The sequence below is a fragment of the Dendropsophus ebraccatus genome, chromosome 9, assembly GCF_027789765.1.
Source record: "Dendropsophus ebraccatus isolate aDenEbr1 chromosome 9, aDenEbr1.pat, whole genome shotgun sequence".
In the NCBI taxonomy this organism is placed as follows: domain Eukaryota; kingdom Metazoa; phylum Chordata; class Amphibia; order Anura; family Hylidae; genus Dendropsophus; species Dendropsophus ebraccatus.
This window is the reverse complement of record NC_091462.1, coordinates 112,920,805-112,948,792: the sequence shown is the minus strand read 5'-3', so window position 1 is coordinate 112,948,792 and position 27,988 is coordinate 112,920,805. Positions and strand designations below refer to the sequence as shown.

Here is a 27,988-nt window from a genome sequence, read left to right as displayed (position 1 = left end):
TTGTTTTAAACTTCTTTAAATATTTTAAACTTTAAATAAAAATTAACGTCATCTGCTCCGGCAATATACAATCGGCTGTACGGCGGGGCCAGGAGCAGTAAGTCCTCCCGGGCAGTACCGCAGCGCTCCACTAGAGGGCAGACAAGCCCCGATCCTGGACACTTCCGGGATGAGTCGCTGCAGAATCTCCTCAGTACCAGGAGCCACATGAGAGGAGACACAGAGGGTGAGTGCGGCTCCTGTATGTTCCATATAGTGAGGGTGAGTGCGGCTCCTGTATGTTCCATATACTGAGGGTGAGTGCGGCTCCTGTATGTTCCATATAGTGAGGGTGAGTGCGGCTCCTGTATGTTCCATATAGTGAGGGTGAGTGCGGCTCCTGTATGTTCCATATAGTGAGGGTGAGTGCGGCTCCTGTATGTTCCATATAGTGAGGGTGAGTGCGGCTCCTGTATGTTCCATATACTGAGGGTGAGTGCGGCTCCTGTATGTTCCATATAGTGAGGGTGAGTGCGGCTCCTGTATGTTCCATATAGTGAGGGTGAGTGCGGCTCCTGTATGTTCCATATAGTGAGGGTGAGTGCGGCTCCTGTATGTTCCATATACTGAGGGTGAGTGCGGCTCCTGTATGTTCCATATAGTGAGGGTGAGTGCGGCTCCTGTATGTTCCATATACTGAGGGTGAGTGCGGCTCCTGTGTGCCCCCTATACTGAGGGTGAGTGCGGCTCCTGTATGTTCCATATAGTGAGGGTGAGTGCGGCTCCTGTATGTTCCATATACTGAGGGTGAGTGCGGCTCCTGTGTGCCCCCTATACTGAGGGTGAGTGCGGCTCCTGTATGTTCCATATACTGAGGGTGAGTGCGGCTCCTGTGTGCCCCCTATACTGAGGGTGAGTGCGGCTCCTGTATGTTCCATATACTGAGGGTGAGTGCGGCTCCTGTATGTTCCATATACTGAGGGTGAGTGCGGCTCCTGTATGTTCCATATAGTGAGGGTGAGTGCGGCTCCTGTATGTTCCATATACTGAGGGTGAGTGCGGCTCCTGTATGTTCCATATACTGAGGGTGAGTGCGGCTCCTGTATGTTCCATATAGTGAGGGTGAGTGCGGCTCCTGTACGCCCCCTATACTGAGGGTGAGTGCGGCTCCTGTGTGCCCCCTATACTGAGGGTGAGTGCGGCTCCTGTATGTTCCATATACTGAGGGTGAGTGCGGCTCCTGTATGTTCCATATACTGAGGGTGAGTGCGGCTCCTGTGTGCCCCCTATACTGAGGGTGAGTGCGGCTCCTGTATGTTCCATATACTGAGGGTGAGTGCGGCTCCTGTATGTTCCATATACTGAGGGTGAGTGCGGCTCCTGTATGTTCCATATACTGAGGGTGAGTGCGGCTCCTGTGTGCCCCCTATACTGAGGGTGAGTGCGGCTCCTGTGTGCCCCCTATACTGAGGGTGAGTGATGCTCCTGTACGCCCCCTATACTGAGGGTGAGTGCGGCTCCTGTGTGCCCCCTATACTGAGGGTGAGTGCGGCTCCTGTATGTTCCATATAGTGAGGGTGAGTGCGGCTCCTGTATGTTCCATATAGTGAGGGTGAGTGCGGCTCCTGTATGTTCCATATAGTGAGGGTGAGTGCGGCTCCTGTATGTTCCATATAGTGAGGGTGAGTGCGGCTCCTGTATGTTCCATATACTGAGGGTGAGTGCGGCTCCTGTGTGCCCTATACTGAGGGTGAGTGCGGCTCCTGTACGCCCCCTATACTGAGGGTGAGTGCGGCTCCTGTATGTTCCATATAGTGAGGGTGAGTGCGGCTCCTGTATGTTCCATATACTGAGGGTGAGTGCGGCTCCTGTATGTTCAGGGCAGTTTCTAGGCCATTTTGGCAACAGGGCGAATCTGAAAAAAAAGCCCCCCCCCCCCTGGACCTCAATCAGCTTTTGTCAATATGGGGGCATGCTGAGTGAGGTGTGAGGTCCAGGGGGGGACCTAGACTGCAGAGCGCCCCTATCTGGAACATGTGTCCTGGATTCCTGGGAGGGCTGATTCTGGGGGACACTTACAGAAGGAGGCCATGTTCACATGGCGTAAGAGACCGGCCGTTCCGTGACCCGGCCGGGTCATGGAGTGGCCAGTCTGTGCAAAGATTATCCCAGATGATCTTTCCTGCCGCAAAGTTCTGATGCGGGCGCATCAGTGCGCGCCCGCATCAGAACTCCCCATAGCTCACTATGAGGCAAGCGGCTCGCTCCATAGTGTGCACTGACATGGGTTTCTGCGGCCGCAATTCACTGAATAGCGGTTGCAGGAAACTGACATGTCAGTTCTTTGCGGCCCTGCGAGGGGTCCTGGCCGGAGCGTATGCTATGGGGGAGATTTATCAAACATGGTGTAAAGTGGAACTGTCTCTGTTGCCCCTAGCAACCAATCAGATTCCACCTTTCATTCCTCACAGACTCTTTGGAAAATGAAAGGTGGAATCTGATTGGTTGCTAGGGGCAACTGAGCCAGTCTCACTTTACACCATGTTTGATAAATCTCCCTCTATGTGTATACACTCCGGCCGGGATCCCATGGAAAGCAAAGTTTTCGTACAAAGTACAGCCATTGTTGCCGATAGCAACAACGGCTGTACTTTTACGAAAACATACGTTGTGTGAACATAGCCGGAACCAGTAAGAGGAGACAGGTCACCCCCTCCCATCCTGGAGTGATGTATCTGTGACCACAGCTCCCTTGTGAATAACTACAACTCTCAGAATGCCCTACACTTATGAATCTCTCAGGGCATGCTGGGAGTTGAAGTTTGTGAGGGGACAACACCTTGAGGTCTCTCTTCATTCGCAGCATATTCTGAGGGCTGTGGCCTGTCAGTAAATGATGGGAGTTGTATCAGTTGTTTGCTGATCTTTTGAGTAGTTGTATAAATTATTATCGGTTGCACATCTCTCTGTGTATACAGGGAATATGCAGCCGATAGTAATGTATTTACATGGCTGTACGAACCATACAGCAGCCTGGTTGTACATGACTGCATCTGGGGCATGTAAAAGGTCCTTACTAATATATATGCTATAGCAATATGGGCCCTATACTATGAATATCACTTCTCTGGCTCCTTCAGTTTCTCCTCGTCAGACACTTATTGCAGCAAAGAGATTAAGGTTTAACCTTTACATTGCCTGCACAGGTTACTGATGTAAGGGTTAAACTCTCAGCAATAATTACAAGTGACTGATAAGGAGAAAGTAGAGACTCCAGAGTGAAGCTGCAGGTGAGTGCGGCTCCTGTGCGCCCCCTATACTGAGGGTGAGTGCGGCTCCTGTATGTTCCATATACTGAGGGTGAGTGCGGCTCCTGTATGTTCCATATACTGAGGGTGAGTGCGGCTCCTGTATGTTCCATATACTGAGGGTGAGTGCGGCTCCTGTGTGCCCCCTATACTGAGGGTGAGTGCGGCTCCTGTATGTTCCATATACTGAGGGTGAGTGCGGCTCCTGTATGTTCCATATACTGAGGGTGAGTGCGGCTCCTGTATGTTCCATATACTGAGGGTGAGTGCGGCTCCTGTATGTTCCATATACTGAGGGTGAGTGCGGCACCTGTGTGCCCCCTATACTGAGGGTGAGTGCGGCTCCTGTATGTTCCATATAGTGAGGGTGAGTGCGGCTCCTGTATGTTCCATATACTGAGGGTGAGTGCGGCACCTGTGTGCCCCCTATACTGAGGGTGAGTGCGGCTCCTGTATGTTCCATATAGTGAGGGTGAGTGCGGCTCCTGTATGTTCCATATACTGAGGGTGAGTGCGGCTCCTGTGTGCCCCCTATACTGAGGGTGAGTGCGGCTCCTGTATGTTCCATATACTGAGGGTGAGTGCGGCTCCTGTATGTTCCATATACTGAGGGTGAGTGCGGCTCCTGTATGTTCCATATACTGAGGGTGAGTGCGGCTCCTGTGTGCCCCCTATACTGAGGGTGAGTGCGGCTCCTGTATGTTCCATATACTGAGGGTGAGTGCGGCTCCTGTATGTTCCATATACTGAGGGTGAGTGCGGCTCCTGTATGTTCCATATAGTGAGGGTGAGTGCGGCTTCTGTGTGCCCCCTATACTGAGGGTGAGTGCGGCTCCTGTGTGTACTTCCTATACTGAGGGTGAGTGCTGCTACTGTATGTTCCATATAGTGAGGGTGAGTGCGGCTCCTGTGTGTCCCCTATACTGAGGGTGAGTGCGGCTCCTGTGTGTCCCCTATACTGAGGGTGAGTGCGGCTCCTGTATGTTCCATACACTGAGGGTGAGTGCGGCTCCTGTGCACTGCGACAGGAGAGACTGTATCACATGTCATAAGCTTAGATACACAGCTGGCCAGACAGTATCTTACATTATAAGCATGGCCACAGAACTCGGCTGGCTCAGATACACAGGCTCATAAGGCATTATATAGGCTTAGATACATCAGCTCAGCAGGCAGTATCGCACATGATAGACTTAGATACAGCAGCTCATCAGACATTATGACATGCTATGATTAGATACAGCAGTTCGGCAAACTGTATCACACCATGACAGGCTTGGATACATCAGCTCACCAGGCAGCATCATATGTGATGGGCTTAGATACATCAGCTCAGCAGGCAGTATCACACATGGTTAGCTTGGATACATCAGCAGGCAGTATCACACCTGGTTAGCTCGGATACATCAGCAGGCAGTATCACACCTGGTTAGCTTGGATACATCAACAGGGAGTATCACACCTGGTTAGCTTGGATACATCAGCAGGCAGTATCACACCTGGTTAGCTCAGATACATCAGCAGGCAGTATCACACCTGGTAGGCTTGGATACATCAGCAGGCAGTATCACACCCTGTTAGCTCAGATACATCAGCAGGGAGTATCACACCTGGTTAGCTTGGATACATCAGCAGGCAGTATCACACCTGGTTAGCTCAGATACATCAGCAGGGAGTATCACACCTGGTTAGCTTGGATACATTAGCAGGCAGTATCACACCCTGTTAGCTCAGATACATCAGCAGGCAATATCACACCTGGTTAGCTTGGATACATCAGCAGGCAGTATCACACCTGGTTAGCTCGGATGCATCAGCAGGCAGTATCACACCTGGTTAGCTCAGATACATTAGCAGGCAGTATCACACCTGGTAGGCTTGGATACATCAGCAGGCAGTATCACACCTGGTTAACTTGGATACATCAGCAGGCAGTATCACACCTGGTAGGCTTGGATACATCAGCAGGCAGTATCACACCTGGTAGGCTTGGATACATCAGCAGGCAGTATCACACCTGGTTAGCTTAGATACATCAGCAGACCGTATCACACCTGCTAGGCTTGGATACATCAGCAGGCAGTATCCCGCCTGGTTAGCTTGGATACATCAGCAGGGAGTATCACATCTGGTTAGCTTGGATACATCAGCAGGAAGTATCACACCTGGTTAGCTCAGATACATCAGCAGGCAGTATCACACCTGGTAGGCTTGGATACATCAGCAGACAGTATCACACCTGGTAGGCTTGGATACATCAGCAGGGAGTATCACACCTGGTTAGTTCAGATACATCAGCAGGCAGTATCACACCTGGTTAGCTTGGATACATTAGCAGGGAGTATCACACCTGGTTAGCTTGGATACATCAGCAGGGAGTATCACACCTGGTTAGCTCAGATACATCAGCAGAGAGTATCACACCTGGTTAGCTCAGGTACATCAGCAGGCAGTATCACACCTGGTTAGCTCAGATACATCAGCAGGGAGTATCACACCTGGTAGGCTTGGATACATCAGCAGGGAGCATCACACCTGGTTAACTTGGATACATCAGCAGGCAGTATCACACCTGGTTAGCTCAGGTACATCAGCAGGCAGTATCACACCTGGTTAGCTCAGATACATCAGCAGGGAGTATCACAACTGGTAGGCTTGGATACATCAGCAGGCAGTATCACAACTGGTTAGCTCAGATACATCAGCAGGGAGTATCACACCTGGTTAGCTCAGGTACATCAGCAGGGAGTATCACACCTGGTTAGCTTGGATACATCAGCAGGCAGGTCGCAAACAGCAGTAGGTGTGACCCCTGTATATGATGTCAGTCTCTGGGGGGCGGGGCCGGGCTGTGATTGGCTGCGGCGCTCCTTTATCTGTCAGGTAACGCTCGCACCTGTCCGGGTGATCAGTGACTCTGCAGGTGAGGCCTCTCCTCATAGAGGATATAGTAATAGTGACAATGCTGTGTGTGCTGCCGGGGGGATGGGAACCGCAGCACGTGACACCCCGGCCTAGCAACAGGAGTGTACACAGCCGTGTGTCAGTGCGGTCACCCCAGCAACCAATCACAGCACAGCTTTTATATCTCCAAATGAAGGATTTGAAATGAAAGCTGCGCTGTGATTGGTTGTTAGGGGCAAGAGCTGTCACCATGGAAACCAGAGGGACAGCGATTGTGAGGAGCCATTATACCAGCGTGACCATATCCTGACACACTGCACCGACCCCTCAGCTGTGTGACCGTATCCTGACACACTGTACCGACCCCTCAGCTGTCTGACCGTATCCTGACCCACTGCACTGACCCCTCAGCTGTGTGACTGTATCCTGACCCACTGCACCGACCCCTCAGCTGTGTGACCATATCCTGACACACTGCACCGACCCCTCAGCTGTGTGACCATATCCTGACACACTGCACCGACCCCTCAGCTGTGTGACCGTATCCTGACACACTGCACCGACCCCTCAGCTGTGTGACCATATCCTGACACACTGTACCGACCCCTCAGCTGTCTGACCGTATCCTGACCCACTGCACCGACCCCTCAGCTGTGTGACCATATCCTGACCCACTGCACCGACCCCTCAGCTGTGTGACCATATCCTGACACACTGCACCGACCCCTCAGCTGTGTGACCATATCCTGACACACTGCACCGACCCCTCAGCTGTGTGACCATATCCTGACCCACTGCACCGACCCCTCAGCTGTGTGACCATATCCTGACCCACTGCACCGACCCCTCAGCTGTGTGACCATATCCTGACCCACTGCACCGACCCCTCAGCTGTGTGACCATATCCTGACCCACTGCACCGACCCCTCAGCTGTGTGACCATATCCTGACCCACTGCACCGACCCCTCAGCTGTGTGACCGTATCCTGGCCCCTCAGCTGTGTGAATCAACCTCAGTCTCCCTCCACATCACCTGACCGTGCTGATGTTTTGCCATTGTGGGGAGCTGTTGCATTGACACTGGATCCGCAGCGGAGTTTGCTGCGAATCCACCTGAATCAAACTTCTATGAACCCAAATTGTCCACTTAGGGCCCTTTTACACAGAAAGATTATCTGCCAAAGATTTGAAGCCAAAACCAGGAATGGATTTGAAAAAAGGAGAACTCTCAGGCTTTCCTTTATTACCTGCTCTCTGTTTATAGTCTATTCCTGGCTTTGGCTTCAAATCTTTGGCAGATAATCTGTGTCAGATAATCTTTCTGTGTAAAAGGGCCCTTAGGAAGCAGCACTGACTGACAAACAATGTCACCTGCTGCTGCTGTGCAAATGGAATAGACAACAGGTGGAAATTATTGGCAAAGGAGGGCTCTGCAGGTGGGGAGCACAGACCACTTCTCACTACCTATGATTTCTGGCTGATGTTTTGGTGACTTTTGAATGTTGGTTGTAGCACTAGTGGTAGCATGAGACGGACTCTACAACCCACACAAGTGGCTCAGGTAGTGCAGCTTATCCAGGCACATCAATGCGAGCTGTGGCACATGTGACAGAGTCTGGAGACACGGTGGAGAGTGATCTGCTGCCTGTAACGTCCTTCAGCATGAGCGGTTTGGCAGTGGGTAAGTAATGGTGTGGGGGGCCACACAGCCCTCCATGTGCTGCCAGAGGTCGCCTGACTGCCATTAGGTACCGAGATGAGACCCTCAGAGCCCCTGTGAGACCATATGCTGGTGCGGTTGGGGTTCCTCCTAATGCAGGACAATGCTGGACCTTATGTGGCTGGAGTGTGTCAGCAGTTCCTACAAGATGGAGGCAGTGAAGCTATGGACTGGCCGCCTGTTCCCCAGACCTGAATCCCATTGAGCACATCTGGGACATTTCTCCTCCATCATGTCTCACACAGACTGTCCAGGAGTTGGCAGCTGCTTTAGTCCAGGTCTGGGAGGAGATCAGACACCTCATCAGGAACATGCCCGGGCCTTGTAGGGAGGTCATACAGACCCCTCATCAGGAGCATGCCCGGGCCTTGTAGGGAGGTCATACAGGCACCTCATCAGGAGCATGCCCGGGCGGTGTAGGGAGGTCATACAGACACCTCATCAGGGGCATGCCCGGGCCTTGTAGGGAGGTCATACACCTCATCAGGAGCATGCCCGGGCCATATAGGGAGGTCATACAGACACCTCATCAGGAGCATGCCCGGGCCTTGTAGGGAGGTCATACAGACACCTCATCGGGAGCATGCCCGGGCCTTGTAGGGAGGTCATATAGCCACCTCATCCCTCATCGGGAGCATGCCTGGGCCTTGTAGGGAGGTCATACAGGCACCTCATCAGGAGCATGCCCGGGCCTTGTAGGGAGGTCATACAGACACCTCATCAGGAGCATGCCCGGGCCATATAGGGAGGTCATACAGACACCTCATCAGGAGCATGCCCTGGCCTTGTAGGGAGGTCATACAGACACCTTATCAGGAGCATGCCCGGGCCTTGTAGGGAGGTCATACAGACACCTCATCAGGAGCATGCCCGGGCCTTGTAGGGAGGTCATACACCTCATCAGGAGCATGCCCGGGCCTTGTAGGGAGGTCATACAGACACCTCATCAGGAGCATGCCCGGGCCTTGTAGGGAGGTCATACAGCCACCTCATCAGGAGCATGCCCGGGCCTTGTAGGGAGGTCATACAGCCACCTCATCAGGAGCATGCCCGGGCCTTGTAGGGAGGTCATACAGCCACCTCATCAGGAGCATGCCCGGGCCTTGTAGGGAGGTCATACAGCCACCTCATCAGGAGCATGCCCGGGCCTTGTAGGGAGGTCATACAGCCACCTCATCAGGAGCATGCCCGGGGCATATAGGGAGGTCATACAGACACCTCATCAGGAGCATGCCCGGGCCTTGTAAGGAGGTCATACAGGCACCTCATCAGGAGCATGCCCGGGCCTTGTAGGGAGGTCATACAGGCACCTCATCAGGAGCATGCCCGGGCCTTGTAGGGAGGTCATACAGACACCTCATCAGGAGCATGCCCGGGCCTTGTAGGGAGGTCATACAGCCACCTCATCAGGAGCATGCCCGGGCCTTGTAGGGAGGTCATACAGACACCTCATCAGGAGCATGCCCGGGCCTTGTAGGGAGGTCATACAGACACCTCATCAGGAGCATGCCCGGGCCTTGTAGGGAGGTCATACACCTCATCAGGAGCATGCCCGGGCCTTGTAGGGAGGTCATACACCTCATCAGGAGCATGCCCGGGCCTTGTAGGGAGGTCATACACCTCATCAGGAGCATGCCCGGGCCTTGTAGGGAGGTCATACACCTCATCAGGAGCATGCCCCGGCCTTGTAGGGAGGTCATACACCTCATCAGGAGCATGCCCGGGCCTTGTAGGGAGGTTATACAGCCACCTCATCAGGAGCATGCCCGGGCCTTGTAGGGAGGTCATACACCTCATCAGGAGCATGCCCGGGCCTTGTAGGGAGGTTATACAGCCACCTCATCAGGAGCATGCCCGGGCCTTGTAGGGAGGTCATACAGACACCTCATCAGGGGCATGCCCGGGCCTTGTAGGGAGGTCATACAGACACTTCATCAGGAGAATGCCCGGGCCTTGTAGGGAGGTCATACAGGCACGTGAAGGCCACACACAATACTCAGCTTCACTGGCACTTGGTATAAGTGTGGTTTCCCACTAGAGGTGTTATTGCTGTTCACACCCTTCGTAAAAGTCTGTACTTTTTGTGGTCTCGTTGCAGTCAAAGTAGTATTTAAAGATGACCACTAGATATCGCTGTATTATGTGTTTGTAGAAGCTTCTGGCCTAGAAGGGGTTAATATCTTCCTTGTATATGATCCTGTAGTACTATATATATATATATATATATATATATATATATATATATATATATATATATATATTACACTGGCCCCTCCCCGGATCTGCGGTGCGGCATTATCCGCGACGTCCTGGAGGGATGAGCGACCTTTGTCTTTCCAATCTCCACCTGCACCTGATATGTGGCAGAACCGGCTCCGCCTCACCTGGGGGCCGCACTCACCTTGATAATCCCCAGAATAACGGAGGCTGGTGCCGCGCCCTGACCATCCCACAATGAACACACAACAGCGCTGGCAGGGACTGTGGGACTATCACTCCCAGCATCATACGCTGTGCCAGCCTTCATATCCTTACATGAGTCCCACAGCTGAGTGTCTGTTACAGTGTATCACATGGACATGATACCAGATCTATCTGCTCATGTGTCATATCCCACGTCCGGGGGTTGCGCACAGCAGCGGTATTGCCTGCACTGATACACTGTAACAAACCCTCAGCTGTGTGAATAGGACCAGGCCCCTGCAGGTTTTCATCTTATGGCTATGTTCACACAACGTTTTTTCTTGTCCATTTATAATTTTTAAAAAGACGTCCGAGGATTGGCCGCCTGTCAGTGCAGTGACGTCCGCTGGTCCATTATTCTAGCTCAGGTGGACTGATCGCGCTTTGTTTTTAATCGAAAACTTTATTGAATTTAATGGTAAAAACGGAGAAAGGACGGTAAAAAAAAAACTGTGAACAACTAAAAAAAAAAAAGTCCGTTGTTTGCAAAAGACACCCGAAAATAATTGTCATGATCATTATGCCGTCCGCGCAGATAACGTCCTACCTTTTATACACTGCGTCCGTCATTCCGTGTTTTTAAATAGAAAAATCGGACGCCTTTCCTATTTTTTTGATGTTGTGTGAACATCGCCTTAGGTGTAACAAACCTTTCCATGTGACTGCTTCAGAATCGGAGCCTGTAAAGGGTTAAAGAACCCCGGCATACAGCCCCCACATGACGCTGGGGGACGTTGAGCCCTCACTATTCCACACACACACGCTCGACTCTGCTGTACCGTGCGGATTCTCCAATAATCAGCAGATGTTGTTAAACCTCATTCACATTACGCTGCAGATTTCCCGCACAATCCAGGTGTACCGCCTGCAGTGTATCCGTCCTGCCTGACCAGCCGCCAGGCCTAGGAATTACCCGCCACTCATCCTCCACAAAACCTACGCCTCTGTTGTAGTTTTGGGAAATATTTAAAGGGGGATTCCATAATGTTGGTCCGTGGCGCGCGATAATCTCCTATAACCCCGCCCCCTCGTATCCTACTTTAAAGTGCTGAATCTGCATCACTAATCCACAGCGAATCCCTGCATCTGGTCAGCCACTAAAAACAAGAATCGCCCAATGACCTCAAAGAGAGAAAACCCCCGCGTCACTGCCAGTAACCTAACTACAGAAGGTTAACCCCTTGTGTACTGCTGTATAATGGCCGCTCCACCCAGATACATGACAGGTGATGACATCAGCCTGAGCCGTGAGGAGTTAATATAAGGAGTGGCTGCTGCCGTCCTCTCCCCTCTGCCCTGCCACTTCCTCATCTGATCTGCCGTGCTGCTGGGTGTACTGGGAAGGTAACTGGGACATACTGGGGACATACTAGGGACCCCTGGTGGGGAGCAGGGCCAGGAATACGCTTCCTGGAAATGTAGTTAGCATGGGGAGTGGTGGAGGAGGGCTGCGCGGGCTCAACTCTGCTGTATAGTGGGGTTGTGTGTGTTCTGCAGTGCAGGTAGAGTTGTCTTTGGTGCAGCGTCCAGCGATCACTGGTGTAGGGAGGTGATCTACCTTTCCCCCCCGTAGGGATTAACTCCGCACATTCACATGGATTTCCTGTTTATGTAGAGAAGAGAAGTCGGGCAGCTTTACTTTTTTATTTTTTTATGCAATGGAGAAAAGTCCCTCACAGTCCTGATGAGGCCGTACATTACACATGGGGATTCCTATACTGTAAAGGGGTTATCTAAGAATAGAGAATCATAGTCGTTAACTTCCAGAAACAGCGCCACTTCTGTGCTCTGTTGGGGTGCGGTATTACAGCGTAGCTCTGCACACAGCCTGACGACAGGTGTGGAGGTATACGGCGCCCAGGGTGAATTTCATTCTGAATACACACAGGATACCGGCTGGGTGTGGCCTGATTTGTTTGGAGCTGTGCCAGCCGGTTGTCAGGTCAGGCAGGAGTGTGACCCTGGGGTGACACTTAAGTCCTGTAAACACCTGATAGAAGACTAAGGGTACTATTACACCAAGCAATTTTCCGACGACTAACGATAAACGATCTTAAACGACCGCTAAGGCAAACGACCCGAAATCGTTCGCCCAAGTACACGAAACGATGATCGTTATTTATGATCGTTCTTGCGGTCGTTTAGTCGTCGCTATTGCGTACTTTTCAGCTGTGAATTCTTATTCCACCGAACGATGTGCGAACGATCAAACGATAAAAATAGGTCCGGATCCTATTAAACGATCAACGATTTCTCGTTGGTCGTTTAACCGTTGCCTTCTATTACACGAAATAATTATCGTTCAAATCCGAACGATTTAACGATTTTTCGAACGATAATCGTTCCGTGTAATACCACCCTAAGAGGATATTAGGTGGTGAGAAGGGAACAGTGGGAGTAAGGGCCCTATAACACACGACGATTATCGTTTAGTGTAATAGCAGACAACGATTAAACGATCAACGAGAAATTGATTTGGCCCTATTTTTATTGTTAGTTTGCATGTAATAAGACGTTGTTCGGTCGTTCGCAGTAGTGACTAACGCAATAGCAAAGACAAAACGACCGCAAGAACGATTATAAGTAACGATCATTATTCCGTGTAATTGGGCGAACGATTTCAGGTCGTTCACCATAGCGGTCGCTTGACATCGTTTATCATTGAAAAATCGCTTGGTGTAATAGTACCCTAAGACTATAGTGAATTGTCATGTAATAATGTATAGAGCAGGGGCTGTATAATGTATAGAGCATTGCCCCCCCCTCCAGCTGCGGCACAACTACAACTCCCATCATGCCTGGACAGCTATCCTGGTTATGTAAGATAATCCTTAAATAGTCCCACCATTCAGTGTGTTACAGCAGCATAGATATTACACATACAAAAAGCTAAAGGGTAAAGTAAAGGCATTATGGTTAAAGTAGGGGAAAAAAAAGGTGAAAAGATGCAGTAAAAACCTTAGAATCTTTCACTTCTCTGTATGGGGTGATCTGTGCTTAGGTTGGTGTTGGTTGTATAGCCTAACCGCAGCAGGAAGGAAGGACTTCCATAGCGCTCTTGTACTAGATTCCTGTGTAGTTTAGGTGTCCTGTATGTGGAGGAATAATGATAATGATAGAGCTGTGTTCTCTCCAGCCTAAGAATGACTGAGGAATCCATCATCCGTATCCCCCCCTATCACTACATCCATGTGTTGGACCAGAACAGTAACATCTCCCGCGTGGTGACCGGACCCAAGACCTACATCCGGCAGGACAATGAGAGGTGAGGACCACACTGGGGGGGGGGGGGGAATTAAGGGACGGCACCTGTGGCCTCCACCAGCCTGGAAGCAGGTTACCAGTGATGGGAAAGACTGGGGAGAAGCCAAATTGCTGCCTGTAACCTCTACCGACCTTAATTCGGCCCAGGTTATGATCTGAGATGAGGGTTTGTGTTCTGGAGTAAGGGGTTGAGCTTCAGTGTAGGGGGGAGGGTCTGATCCGGGGTGAGGGGTTGTGATCTGGGGACGAGGTTATGAGCCAGGGTGAGGGGTTGTGATCCAGGGGGTTGGGGATGAGGTTGTGACCAGGGGCAATGTTGGGTTGTGATCTGGGTTGGGGTTGGGTGAGAGGGGTTGTGATCCAGGGAGGGTGGGGGATGTGGTTGTGATCCGGGGAGGGTTTGAGGTTATGATCTACGTCACATACCAGCTGATGTTTTCATATTGTGATATATTTATGGATTTAAAGGGCAGCTCCAGTCACCTCTGGGACAGCATTAAAGAAATCCCATTATATATATATATATATATATATATATATATATATATATATATATATATATATATATTCCCATCATGGCACAGATTCTTGTTGTTGTGGGGGGAGCCTCCTTCTCTTTCCCTGGTTTTGTACATTGTGTATGACATAATGTTGCGATGGTCTGCAGGGTTCTCTTTCACCCGGTCCGTATGGTCATGGTCCCTCCCCGTCACTACTGCATAATTCAGAATCCAGTGCTGCGGGACACCGGGCTCAATGCTGAGTTTGATGATGTTGGACAGGCCAAGCTGCGACATGGAGATCAGGAGATCCGACTGGCCCAGGATCCATTCCCTCTCTACCCAGGGGAGGAGCTTCAGCAGGTAAATATATACTGGACACAATTGCCCCTCTAAATGGCTCCTTGAAGCCAATCAGAAGCAAGTCCCGCCCCTTGACTCCACAGAAACTGGACACTTTCTGTTTGGTAGGGCTGCAGAGAGGTCATGTGATCATTTTTGGCTCTGCTGAGTTATTAGTCACTTGTTGACAGGTGGAGCCCCGATTTCCATGACTACAACTACAACTCCCATTCCATCAGTCCTGGGGGGCCCAGCAGTGAGATCCCCCTCAGTGACTGCTTATTCTTTTTACCTGTAAATATTTAGCAATAGGTTTAACGTCTTCCCTCTGGGCGCAGAATATCACCCCGCTGACCGTGGTTCTTGCCAACACCGCCCTGCACCTGAAAGCTCTACTGGACTTTGAGGATGACAATGAGAAGTTTGTGGCTGGTGACGAGTGGCTCTTTGAGGGTCCAGGTAGGATCTTGTGTAAATATCAATATTGTGAATGCGGTCCTTTTAATAAGGTGGCCCTAAGCTGTAGCATGTTGCCTCCATATAGGCACCTACATCCCCAGGAAGGAGGTGGAAGTGGTACAGACCATCCAAGCAACAGTGATCCGACACAACCAGGCCATCCGCCTGCGGGCCCGCAAAGAGTGTCAGGACCGAGAGGACCATGCCAGAGTCACTGGTCAGTATGCAAGAGTCCTATTTGAGTAATGGGATAGAGTACAGTGGCCAGTCTATGTATGGAGGGGGAGTGTGCAGTGGCCAATCTGTGTATAGAGGGGAAGTATGCAGTGACCTGTCTGTGTATAGAGGGGGGAGTATGCAGTGAGCAGTGTATGTATAGAGGGTGTGTGTGTGCAGTGGCCAATCTGTGTATAGAGGGGGAGTATGCAGTAACCAATCTATGTATGGAGGGGGAGTGTGGAGTGGCCGGTCTATGTATGGAGGGGGAGTGTGGAGTGGCCAGTCTATGTATAATGGGGCGGAGGCCAGTCTATGTATAATGGGCCAGTAGGTCAGTTTTTGTATGAAAGGTCACTGATCTCATCCTTCTTTGTGATTCCTCCACTCCATATCTCACTGACTACTTCTTTCTATCTTATAGGGGAGGAATGGCTGGTCAAGAAGGTTGGGGCATATCTTCCGGGTGTATATGAAGAGGTTGTGGACGTTGTGGATGCTTACGTCCTTACAGAAAAGGTAAAAAGCGACACTATCCAACTCCACATTTTCCTGTAGGCCCATGATTGCTGCTTTGTACTAGCTGTGGTTCAGCATTGGACCCCTGTATCCCTCAGACCTTCTTAGCTGTGCCATCAACTTTCACCAGACTAAGGGTAAAAAAGGCAGAATGCCTCGCTCTCCCCTCTCCACCGCTCTCTGCTCATGTCAATTCTTTGAGCGGAAGCACGTGATGCATCGCGTTGACACACTGCGGGGGCTCCAGGTGGAATTCCGCCTGTTCTACTTAGTGTGAACAGACCCTAATTGTACACCATGTAATTTTTATTCTAAACCATAAAAAATATTTTTTTGTAAAAAAAAGGAAGTCATCAGACATAAGTGTAAAGGTCATCTGTTGCTACGTCATGTGACAGCTCTGTACCGGGGCCGGAGGTGCCTTGCCCTTTCCGGCTACCCAGTAGGAATGTGACCTTATCTACTACAATAAAGCAATAGGAATAGAGTGATAAGAGTCATAGGGATACAGGGAACCTCAGCTGTGTCCTTTCTGTATATTTCATAACGTACTCTTTACCACTGCAAGTTTTTTGGGGGACCCTTGTCCATCATGACCCCTAACCTGAAGCCCATGGATATCCTGCAAAAAAATGAACTCCAGTAATCCCAAGATAATGTATAGAATCATGTATTATGTGTGTAAGCTTTCCACAACCCACCTGACACCTCACTGTGCCCGTGTTATGACCATATCAGAGGTGACAGCTCTGAAAGTCACACAGGTCCATTGAGCACATTGTCTATTTCTTCTAGAAAGCTCTGCACATCCAAGCCACCAAAACATACCGCGATGAGAAGGGGAACCTGCGGAGAACTGGAGAGGAGTGGCTGGTTACCATGGAAGACGCGGAGGCCTACATCCCCAATGTGTACGAGGAGGTGGTGGGAGTAGTGGACATCACCACGCTCAACAGCCGGCAGTATTGTGTCATCCTGGACCCTGTGGGGGCAGATGGGAAACCACAACTCGGGCAGAGGAAAGTAGTGAAGGTAATGTCAAAAGATGACTGATAATACCTACAGCAATGCATCATCCAAAGACCCAGCATACACTTCATGTACAATGCCTACCCCTGATTGTTCCCATTGGAAATCTGATATTTTGCCTAAAAGGCAGTCTCTGCTCTCCCGTAGGCAGCCTGGCCCAGTCTCTGCTCTCCCGTAGGCAGCCTGGCCCAGTCTCTGCTCTCCCGTAGGCAGCCTGGCCCAGTCTCTGCTCTCCCGTAGGCAGCCTGGCCCAGTCTCTGCTCTCCCGTAGGCAGCCTGGCCCAGTCTCTGCTCTCCCGTAGGCAGCCTGGCCCAGTCTCTGCTCTCCCGTAGGCAGCCTGGCCCAGTCTCTGCTCTCCCGTAGGCAGCCTGGCCCAGTCTCTGCTCTCCCGTAGGCAGCCTGGCCCAGTCTCTGCTCTCCCGTAGGCAGCCTGGCCCAGTCTCTGCTCTCCCGTAGGCAGCCTGGCCCAGTCTCTGCTCTCCCGTAGGCAGCCTGGCCCAGTTTCTGCTCTCCCGTAGGCACCCTGGTCCAGTTTCTGCTCTCCCGTAGGCACCCTGGTCCAGTCTCTGCTCTCCCGTAGGCACCCTGGTCCAGTTTCTGCTCTCCCGTAGGCACCCTGGCCCAGTCTCTGCTCTCCTGTAGGCAGCTTAGCCCAGTCTCTGCTCTCCCGTAGGCACCCTGGCCCAGTCTCTGCAGTCCTGTAGGCAGCTTAGCCCAGTCTCTGCTCTCCCGTAGGCAGCCTGTCCCTGTCTCTGCTCTCCCGTAGGCAGCCTGTCCCAGTCTCTGCTCTCCTGTAGGCAGCTTAGCCCAGTCTCTGCTCTCCCGTAGGCACCCTGGCCCAGTCTCTGCAGTCCTGTAGGCAGCTTAGCCCAGTCTCTGCTCTCTCGTAGGCACCCTGGCCCAGTCTCTGCTCTCCCGTAGGCACCCTGGCCCAGTCTCTGCTTTCCTGTAGGCACCCTGGCCCAGTCTCTGCTCTCCCGTAGGCAGCCTGGCCCAGTCTCTGCTCTCCCGTAGGCAGCCTGGCCCAGTCTCTGCTCTCCCGTAGGCAGCCTGGCCCAGTCTCTGCTCTCCCGTAGGCAGCCTGGCCCAGTCTCTGCTCTCCCGTAGGCAGCCTGGCCCAGTCTCTGCTCTCCCGTAGGCAGCCTGGCCCAGTCTCTGCTCTCCTGTAGGCAGCCTAGCCCAGTATTGGGTAGCCTTGCTTAGTCTCCGGCCTCAGTAGTGGGTGATTACCTCTGCTAACCTCTCTCTCTTCTTTTGCAGGGGGAGAAGTCCTTCTTCCTGTTGCCTGGAGAAAGTCTGGAGTTAGGAATCCAGGATGTGTATATTCTGTCTGAGGAGGAGGGTCTGGTCCTGAGAGCCGTGCAGGCCCTGGAGGATAAGGATGAGGTGAGTATGACATGTGGAGATGACCATGGACCCATCTTCCTCCTTACTCCTATCTTTCTCTTTCTTGTGTCTCCTACCAGGACGGGAATGATGTGGAGCGAAAACCCGGAGACCGCTGGATGATCCGGGGTCCCGTGGAGTATGTCCCCCCAGTAGAGGTGGAGGTTGTGGTGCGGAGAGAGTCCATCCCTCTGGATGAAAATGAAGGAATATACGTGCGAGACATCAAAACAGGAAAGGTCAGTATGACTACCCCCATCATCCATAACCAATAAGACTTGGGCTGCTGCGCTCCAGCTGCATCGTCCATCAGTCAGCATCATGGCCAGGAATAGAACAAGGACTGCACTATGTGAAATACGAGACCAGCCGCACCCGTTCTGACAGCTGACGCGGTCATTATGATTGTCGTCATAGCAATCTGTGGATTTAACCCTTTCCTCACATATACAGTATATATAACAGGGATGGGGAAACATCGGGCCTCCAGCTGTTGCAAAACTACAATTCCCATCATGCCTGGACAGCCAAAGCTAAAACTTTGGCTTTCCAGGCATGATGGGAATTGTAGTTTTGCAACAGCTGGAGGGCTGAAGGTTCCTCATCCTTGATATATAACATAGGACTTCCAATATGATACAAGGGACCAGCCTCTTCAAGTGATCAAAGCTTGTTTATTTTGTGACCCATAAAACTACAGACGCATCAGCGATCTTCTCACAGAAATTGTCTACGCGTTTTTGGAGCAGCCGCACCCTTAATCATGACAGATACGTTCTCACATCAGCTGCCATTTAAACATCACGTGCCCCCCCCCCCTCCTGACGTCAGGACGTAATGTGATACACATGTAATACAAAATACAATACAGTGTACTAAACAGCATTCAGCTCAAGTAAAGACAATGCATAAAAAACACTTGGTTGCAATAATAATAGAGTTAATTATACTCTTATGGTCCTATTACATACAGCGATGCGCGGTCGGTGCCCAATGGTTTTAGGTTTGGGCCTAAAGAAACGATCAGCCGATGTCTCTGTTACACTGAGCGATAATTGGCCGATAATCGCTCCGTGTAATGGGGCCCTTAGACACATACTAATACGGTGTGATACAGAGAAACTGGATTGGACATAGTTCTGTATAATGTTACTGATAGAGGAGCTGACGCTGATTTAACCCATTAGGGAAGCGCCTGACAGATTCCTACACTTTGCTGCCGCTCATGGAGGCGAGCTTGATTCCCTGAGAGTCGATACAGTCATCTCGGAGAGGTGGGGATAACAGGAGTACGCTCCAAGAGACGGAAGCATTTTGGATTTTCCAATTTGAAACATACTTCCCTAATGGGTTAAATCAGCATCGGGAATCGCTCCTCTATCAGTAACATTATACAGAACTATGTCCAATGCAGTTTCTCTGTATCACACCGTATTAGTATGTGTCTAAGGGCCCCATTACACTGAGCGATAATCGGCTGATTAACAGAGACATCGGCTGATCGTTTCATTAGGTCCAAACTTAAAATCATCAGGCGCAGAGCGCGCATCGCTGCATGTAATAGCAATGTGTGGCCAGCGGCTGCCGATTCTGCAAACAGTAGACATTACCCATCCACGCTCCAGGGCTGCTCCTGCTTCCTCCCCGCTCTCGTGTGCTGCAGCCTTATGGTGCATTTACACAGACAGCTTTATCTGACAGATCTTTGATGCCAGAACCAGGAACAGGCTATAAACAAGGAACAGACTAAAGGAAAGACTGAGATTTCTCCTCTTTTTAAAACCATTCCTGGCTTTGGCTTAAAAAAATCTGTCAGCTGAATCTCTCTGTGTAAACGCACCATTAGAGTGGCCTGTCAGAGCGGCAGGTGCTCAGCCAATCACTGACCGCGGCGGTCCCAGACAGATTGGCTAAGCTCTGACTGGCCGCTCTGAAGCTCGTGGGACGGGGGAGGAAGCAGGAGGAGCCCTGGAGCATGGATGGGTAATGTCTACTATTTGGGCAAGGGCTGCAAGGACATCGATAAGCTCATTTGAAAATGTATCAGTCATGATACATAGACAATTTCTGTGAGCAGATTGCTGATGTGTCTGTGGTTTTATGGGTCATGAAATAAACAATCCATGATTCACCTGCAAACGCTGGTCTCTTGTATCGTATTGGATGTTCATAGCACCTGGAGTGGTGGACCATGCGTAGCAGCTTCAGTGTCTTGGCTATTATTATATATATAACCTAGGACACCACTACCCCCATCATCCCTCCTGCCTGGATCATGAGATTCTATGTCTCCCTCAGGTGCGGGCCGTTGTTGGACACACCTATATGTTAACCCACGATGAGGAGCTGTGGGAGAAGGAGCTTCCTCCCAACGTTGAGGCTCTCCTGGCATCTGGGAAAGACCCCGTGGCCGACCGATCAGCCCGCGGGACTAAATCACAAGAGGTGCCGCCACGAGACAAGACCAGGGTGGTCACCTACCGAGTGCCGCATAATGCGGCCGTCCAAGTGTACGACTACCGGGAGAAGAAGGCCAGGTGAGCCCTCTCCATCTTCTGTATGATCCTGAGATCACTGCCATCTCCTGAGTATAAAGGATAGGATGTGGTATACAATGCCTGTGACATGCTGCTGCCCCTCCTGGCCCTGACACTGGTGGGATCTGACCACGCCCCCTATATGATGTCAGAGTAAAGCATCATGGGACATGTAGTTGCTGGGTTAGGTTAAAGGTGGTGGTGGTCTCATGGGTTTATATGTAACCATCTTGCTTTGTCTTACAGGGTGGTGTTTGGCCCCGAGCTGGTGATTCTGGGCCCTGATGAGCAGTTCACAGTCCTCAGTCTCTCAGGAGGGACCCCCAAACGCTCCAACTTCATCAAGGCCATCTGCCTGCTCCTGGGGCCCGACTTCTGCACCGACCTCATCAACATCGAGACAGCGGATCATGCCCGACTCCAGATTCAGCTGTCCTACAACTGGTGAGTGTCATGAATGGGGGTGTCTGTCATGCATAGGGGGGCTGTCGTGTATATGGGGGCACCATGTATAAGGGGGGCTGTTGTGTATATGGGGGCACCATGTATAAGGGGGGCTGTCGTGTATATGGGAGCACCATGTATAAGGGGGGCTGTTGTGTATATGGGGGCACCATGTATAGGGGTGGCTGTCATGTATAGGGGGCACCATGTATAGGTGGGCTGCAGCCAGGGCCATATTTACCACTAGGCACCCGTGGTCCGGTGCCTGGGGCAGCACCTTGCAGGGGGAAGGAAACAACTTTTATTTTTTTTAGTCTCCCGCCTCCTGTTCAGACTTGTCAGTAAATCTGGAGTCTTTTCGATGGGGGTGGGCGTGTATGGCAGTATTGGTCAGGTCTGGTGTGGCGGTGTTATCCAGTCACAGTATGGTGGTATCGGTCAGGTCTGGTGTGGCGGTGTTATCCAGTCACAGTATGGTGGTATTGGTCAGGTCTGGTGTGGCGGTGTTATCCAGTCACAGTATGGCGGTATTGGTCAGGTCTGGTGTGGCGGTGTTATCCAGTCACAGTATGGCGGTATTGGTCAGGTCTGGTGTGGCGGTGTTATCCAGTCACAGTATGGCGGTATTGGTCAGGTCTGGTATGGCAGTGTTATCCAGTCACGGTATGGTGGTATTGGTCAGGTCTGGTGTGGCAGTGTTATCCAGTTACAGTATGACGGTATTGGTCAGGTCTGGTATCGTGTTGTTATCCAGTCACAGTGTGGCGGTATTGGTCAGGTCTGGTATGGCAGTGTTATCCAGTCACAGTATGGTGGTATTGGTCAGGTCTGGTATGGCAGTGTTATCCAGTCACAGTATGGCGGTATTGGTCAGGTCTGGTATGGCAGTGTTATCCAGTCACAGTATGGCGGTATTGGTCAGGTCTGGTATGGCGGTGTTATCCAGTCACAGTATGGCGGTATTGGTCAGGTCTGGTATGGCGGTGTTATCCAGTCACAGTATGGTGGTATTGTTCAGGTCTGGTGTGGCGGTGTTATCCAGTCACAGTATGGTGGTATTGGTCAGGTATGGTATGGCGGTGTTATCCAGTCACGGTATGGTGGTATTGGCCAGGTCTGGTGTGGCAGTGTTATCCAGTCACAGTATGGTGGTATTGGTCAGGTCTGGTATGGCAGTGTTATCCAGTTACAGTATGGTGGTATCGGTCAGGTCTGGTGTGGTGGTGTTATCCAGTCACAGTATGGTGGTATTGGCCAGGTCTGGTATGGCAGTGTTATCCAGTTACAGTATGGTGGTATCGGTCAGGTCTGGTGTGGTGGTGTTATCCAGTCACAGTATGGTGGTATTGGCCAGGTCTGGTATGGCAGTGTTATCCAGTTACAGTATGGTGGTATTGGTCAGGTCTGGTGTGGCGGTTTTAAATGTCACGACTTCACACAATATGCAAACAGATCTAACCATTGATTGTATGTGGAAATTTGTTTATGTTTAAGCAGTTAAAAGCCATGAAAAACGCGATTCAGACAATGTTTCCACATGTAGAGAAATGCATGTGGCCGAAACCACCCTCCCCCCCCCCCCCCCCCCCCCCAAAGATGGGGCGTCTTCAGGTTGAGTGTCTAGGGCAGCAGCAGCTGGTAATACAGGCCTAGCTGCAGTGTAGGGGGGATATCATGTATAGGGGGGCTGTAATGTATAGGGGGGATGTAATGTGTAGGGGGGCTGCAATGTGTAGGGGGGCTGCAGTGTAGGGGGGCTGTAATGTATAGGGGGGCTGCAGTGTAGGGGGGATGTAATGTATAGGGGGGCTGCAGTGTAGGGGGATGTAATGTATAGGGGGGCACCATGTATGGGGGGATGTAATGTATAGGGGGGCTGCAGTGTAGGGGGGATGTAATGTATAGGGGGGATGTAATGTATAGGGGGGCACCATGTATGGAGGGATGTAATGTGTAGGGGGGATGTAATGTATAAGGGGGCTGCAGTGTAGGGGGGATGTAATGTATAGGGGGGATGTAATGTATAGGGGGGCACCATGTATGGAGGGATGTAATGTATAGGGGGGCTGCAGTGTATGGGGGATGTAATGTATAGGAGGCTGCAGTGTAGGGGGGATGTAATGTATAGGAGGCTGCAGTGTAGGGGGGATGTAATGTATGAGGTAGATTGACAAAATGCAGCAATTCTGAAGCAGTTTTTTTTTTTTTTTTATAGCTCTATAGATAATCGTATATAGCTTTATAGCTTGGGTCCTTACGGTGTCAAACATGGCAATATAAAATATTTAAAATGGTCGCACGTGTCCCATTGTTAGAAGGCTTGTTCCCTGGTGGGTAGAGGTGCACAGCCCGGTAGTAGGAGGCTCTTGTCCCAGTGAGGAGAGGTGCACAGCCCGGTGGTAGGTGGCTCGTGTCATGGAGGGTAGGGGTGCACAGCCCGGTGGTAGGAGGCTCGTGTCCCGGTGGGTAGAGGTGCACAGCCCGGTGGTAGGAGGCTTGTGTCCCGGTGGGTAGAGGTGCACAGCTCGGTGGTAGGTGGCTCGTGTCATGGAGGGTAGGGGTGCACAGCCCGGTGGTAGGTGGCTCGTGTCCCGGTGGGTAGAGGTGCACAGCCCGGTGGTAGGAGGCTTGTGTCCCGGTGGGTAGAGGTGCACAGCTCGGTGGTAGGAGGCTTGTGTCCCGGTGGGTAGAGGTGCACAGCCTGGTGGTAGGAGGCTTGTGTTCTGGTTGGTAGAGGTGCACAGCCCAGTGGTAGGAGGCTTGTGTCCCGGAGGGTAGCGGTGCACAGCCCGGTGGTAGGAGGCTTGTGTCCCGGTGGGTAGAGGTGCACAGCTCGGTGGTAGGAGGCTCGTGTTCAGTTGGGTAGAGGTGCACAGCTCGGTGGTAGGAGGCTTCTGTTCCGGAGGGTAGAGGTGCACAGCCTGGTGGTAGGAGGCTTGTGTTCTGGTTGGTAGAGGTGCACAGCCCAGTGGTAGGAGGCTTGTGTCCCGGTGGTAGGAGGCTTGTGTCCCGGAGGGTAGAGGTGCACAGCCTGGTGGTAGAAGGCATGTGTCCCGGTGGGTAGAGGTGCACAGCCTGGTGGTAGGAGGCTTGTGTCCCGGTGGGTAGCGGTGCACAGCCCTTTTGGTAGGAGGCTCGTGTTCAGTTGGGTAGAGGTGCACAGCCCGGTGGTAGGAGGTTTGTGTCTCCCAGTGGTAGGAGGCTTGTGTCCCGGTGGGTAGAGGTGCACAGCTCGGTGGTAGGAGGCTTGTGTTCTGGTTGGTAGTGGTGCACAGCCCAGTGGTAGGAGGCTTGTGTCCCGGTGGGTAGCGGTGCACAGCCCGGTGGTAGGAGGCTTGTGTCCCAGTGGGTAGAGGTGCACAGCCCGGTGGTAGGAGGCTTGTGTTCTGGTTGGTAGAGGTGCACAGCCCAGTGGTAGGAGGCTTGTGTCCCGGTGGGTAGAGGTGCACAGCCCGGTGGTAGGAGGCTTTTGTCCCGGTGGGTAGCGGTGCACAGCCCGGTGGCAGGAGGCTCGTGTTCAGTTGGGTAGAGGTGCACAGCCCGGTGGTAGGAGGCTTGTGTTTTGGTTGGTAGAGGTGCACAGTCCGGTGGTAGGAGGCTTGTGTTCTAGTTGGTAGAGGTGCACAGCCCAGTGGTAGGAGGCTTGTGTCCCGGTGGGTAGAGGTGCACAGCCCGGTGGTAGGAGGCTTGTGTTCTGGTTGGTTGAGGTGCACAGCCCAGTGGTAGGAGGCTTGTGTCCCGGTGGGTAGAGGTGCACAGCCTGGTGGTAGGAGGCTTTTGTCCCGGTGGGTAGCGGTGCACAGCCCGGTGGCAGGAGGCTCGTGTTCAGTTGGGTAGAGGTGCACAGCCCGGTGGTAGGAGGCTTGTGTCCCGGTGGGTAGAGGTGCACAGTCCGGTGGTAGGAGGCTTGTGTTTTGGTTGGTAGAGGTGCACAGTCCGGTGGTAGGAGGCTTGTGTTCTAGTTGGTAGAGGTGCACAGCCCAGTGGTAGGAGGCTTGTGTCCCGGTGGGTAGAGGTGCACAGCCCGGTGGTAGGAGGCTTGTGTTCTGGTTGGTTGAGGTGCACAGCCCGGTGGTAGGAGGCTTGTGTCCCGGTGAGTAGAGGTGCACAGTCCGGTGGTAGGAGGCTTGTGTTCTGGTTGGTAGAGGTGCACAGCCCGGTGGTAGGAGGCTTGTGTCCCGGTGGGTAGAGGTGCACAGCTCGGTGGTAGGAGGCTTGTGTCCCGGTGGGTAGAGGTGCACAGCCCAGTGGTAGGAGGCTTGTGTCCCGGTGGGTAGAGGTGCACAGCTCGGTGGTAGGAGGCTTGTGTCCCGGTGGGTAGAGGTGCACAGCTCGGTGGTTGCCCAGACAACTGTCATTGGGCAGTTAGATACAAAGCAGCACTCCGGCAGGTTGTCTGACATCCATGTTCCCTGTGTCTCGCAGGCATTTTGAGATAAAGGACAAGACCGACCCCCGGGAAGCTTCAAAGATTTTCAGTGTCCTGGATTTTGTGGGTGACGCCTGTAAGGCCATTGCCTCCCGGATCAGAGGAGCTGTGGCCTCGGTGCAGTTTGATGACTTCCATAAGGTGAGAGCGTGAGGGATAGGTTCAGTCTGCTTCAGCTGGGGCCAATGTTACATATGATCCAGGGGCCCCAGGGAGTCTACATACCTTATAGTCATGGCTGACCATTGTATCTTCTATCGGCCAGAACTCCAACCGCATCATCTGTTCGGCCGTCTTTGGATTTGACGACTCTGTGAAGATCCGAAGCTCCTTCCAGTTTCCTCAGAATAACCTGGTGATCACCAGTGTGGACATCCAGTCAGTGGAGCCTGTGGACCAGCGCACCCGGGACGCCTTACAGAAGAGCGTGCAGCTCGCCATCGAGATCACCACAAACTCCCAGGAGGCCACAGCCAGGTGACTGGGAAGGAGGGGGTGAGGGGGGTTCGGAAAAGTTCTGAGACTTTCCAACCTATTATAGGAGATTGGAAAGGAGCTGTTGTGAAGAGGCATCTCCTATGCTGCACCCGGTGGTGATGAGGGGTACTGCACCCAATAGTTATATGCAATTTGTCGCTCATATTGACCTCTGTTCTGTTGCACTGCAGACATGAAGCCGAAAGGCTGGAGCAAGAGGCAAAGGGACGTCTGGAGAGGCAGCGCATCACCGACCAGGCGGAGGCCGAGAGGGCACGTAAGGAGCTGCTGGAGCTGGAGGCATTGAGGTATGAGCGGGGTCTAGTGTGGTCTACAGGACCCCCAGTAGTCATATATGAACCCATCTAACCCTATATTCTCCACTCTCAGCACTGTGGTAGAGAGCACCGGAGCCGCCAAAGCCGAGGCACAGTCCAAAGCCGAAGCCGCTAAGATCGAAGGTGAAGGAGCCGTGCTGCAAGCCAAACTACGAGCCGAGGCCCTGGCCATAGAAACGGTGAGTGGGGCCAGCTGAGCGGTGCAGGGGATGGAGGGTGCCTCTGGGGTCGTCTCCTGACCAAACCTTTATCCCTCATATGCAGGAGGCGGAGCTACAGAGGCTGCGTCAGGCCCGGAACGAGGAGCTCAAGTACCTGCAGGAGAAGAACAAGCTGGAGATCGCCAAGGAGCAGGAGCTGTCCGAGATCGCCATCAAGAAATTCCGGGGCATGACTGAGGCCATCGGAGCGGGCACCCTGAGGGACATAGCGCTGGCCGGGCCTGAGCTACAGGTGAGTGACCCCATCTGTGCCCCGCACCGTGCCCACCAGTCTGGCCTGTGGTTTTTACTATTTAACCCTTTGTTTTCCCAGGTGAAGCTGCTGCAGGGTCTGGGGATCCAGTCGACTCTCATCACAGATGGCTCCACTCCCATCAACCTCTTCAGCACGGCCACCGGCCTCCTCGGACTCCCCAGCACTGTACCCCCACCGAAGGAAGGCGACAAGTGAAGGAGACCCCCGGCCAACCCTGTTATTTGATTACCTCTGGTCTCTGCCCCCCTCCTGTCCAACCCCAATGCATGTCCTCATGTGGCTCTGCTGGTCTGGGCTCTCCTCCAACTGTGTCATGTAACATTATATGCTCTGGTGGTCCGGGCTTTCCAGCAGTGCCATGTACCATCATATGCTCTGCTGATAGTTACTTTCCAGCAGTGCCATGTACCATCATATGCTCTGCTGATAGTTACTTTCCAGCAGTGCCATGTACCATCATATGCTCTGCTGGTAGTTGCTTTCCAGCAGTGCCATGTACCATCATATGCTCTGCTGGTCCGGGCTTTCCAGCAGTGTCATGTACCATCATATGCTCTGCTGGTCCGGGCTTTCCAGCAGTGTCATGTACCATCATATGCTCTGCTGGTCCGGGCTTTCCAGCAGTGCCATGTACCATCATATGCTCTGCTAGTAGTTGCTTTCCAGCAGTGCCATGTACCATCATATGCTCTGCTGGTCCGGGCTTTCCAGCAGTGCCATGTACCATCATATGCCCTGCTGGTCCGGGCTTTCCAGCAGTGTCATGTACCATCATATGCTCTGCTGGTCCGGGCTCTCCAGCAGTGCCATGTACCATCATATGCTCTGCTGGTAGTTACTTTCCAGCAGTGCCATGTACCATCATATGCTCTGCTGGTAGTTACTTTCCAGCAGTGCCATGTACCATCATATGCTCTGCTGGTAGTTACTTTCCAGCAGTGTCATGTACCATCATATGCTCTGCTGCTCTCCAGCAGAGTAATGGACCATCCTGTAGTTCTGCTGGTAGTTGCTCTCCAGCAGTCTGATGGGCTATCTGTGGCCTTACTCCATTGTCGCCCACTCCTCGCCCCCCCCCCCCCCCCTGGAGTTCCTTATGGGAGATCCAGAACTTTATACTTTACTCTCTGTATCTGACTTGTGCCTTGAGCCTCCTGTGGGGCCGATATTACAATAAATACAGGAACCTAAATCCA

General features: G+C 52.2%; 1 protein-coding gene across 2 annotated transcripts; it reads left to right on the top strand.

Annotated features, from left to right (window-relative positions):
* The first annotated feature begins 203 nt into the window (after positions 1 to 203).
* On the top strand, positions 204 to 27,988 carry MVP (major vault protein). 2 transcript variants are annotated; one of them, XM_069984539.1, is made up of 17 exons: positions 204 to 226; positions 13,511 to 13,639; positions 14,306 to 14,501; positions 14,819 to 14,939; positions 15,025 to 15,156; positions 15,580 to 15,674; positions 16,470 to 16,706; positions 17,965 to 18,090; positions 18,171 to 18,329; positions 20,389 to 20,627; positions 20,874 to 21,071; positions 25,497 to 25,641; positions 25,766 to 25,977; positions 26,169 to 26,285; positions 26,368 to 26,494; positions 26,580 to 26,768; positions 26,850 to 27,988. In XM_069984539.1, the coding sequence occupies exons 2-17, from the start codon at positions 13,518 to 13,520 to the stop codon at positions 26,985 to 26,987; spliced, it is 2,553 nt and encodes an 850-aa protein (XP_069840640.1). In that variant the 5' UTR covers positions 204 to 226; positions 13,511 to 13,517; the 3' UTR covers positions 26,988 to 27,988. The 2 variants fall into 2 exon arrangements, with proteins under 2 accessions (XP_069840640.1, XP_069840639.1); XM_069984538.1 differs by lacking the exon at positions 204 to 226 and adding an exon at positions 11,612 to 11,718.

What these genes read in the sequence shown, in the direction of transcription:
- MVP (XM_069984539.1), top strand. Translation starts at nt 13,518, where the DNA reads ATGACTGAGGAATCCATCATCCGTATCCCCCCCTATCACTACATCCAT. An exon ending in TACCGGGAGAAGAAGGCCAG is followed by an intron (nt 20,628 to 20,873) that starts GTGAGCCCTCTC and finishes TTTGTCTTACAG; the next exon opens with GGTGGTGTTTGGCCCCGAGC. An exon ending in TGGCCGGGCCTGAGCTACAG is followed by an intron (nt 26,769 to 26,849) that starts GTGAGTGACCCC and finishes TTGTTTTCCCAG; the next exon opens with GTGAAGCTGCTGCAGGGTCT.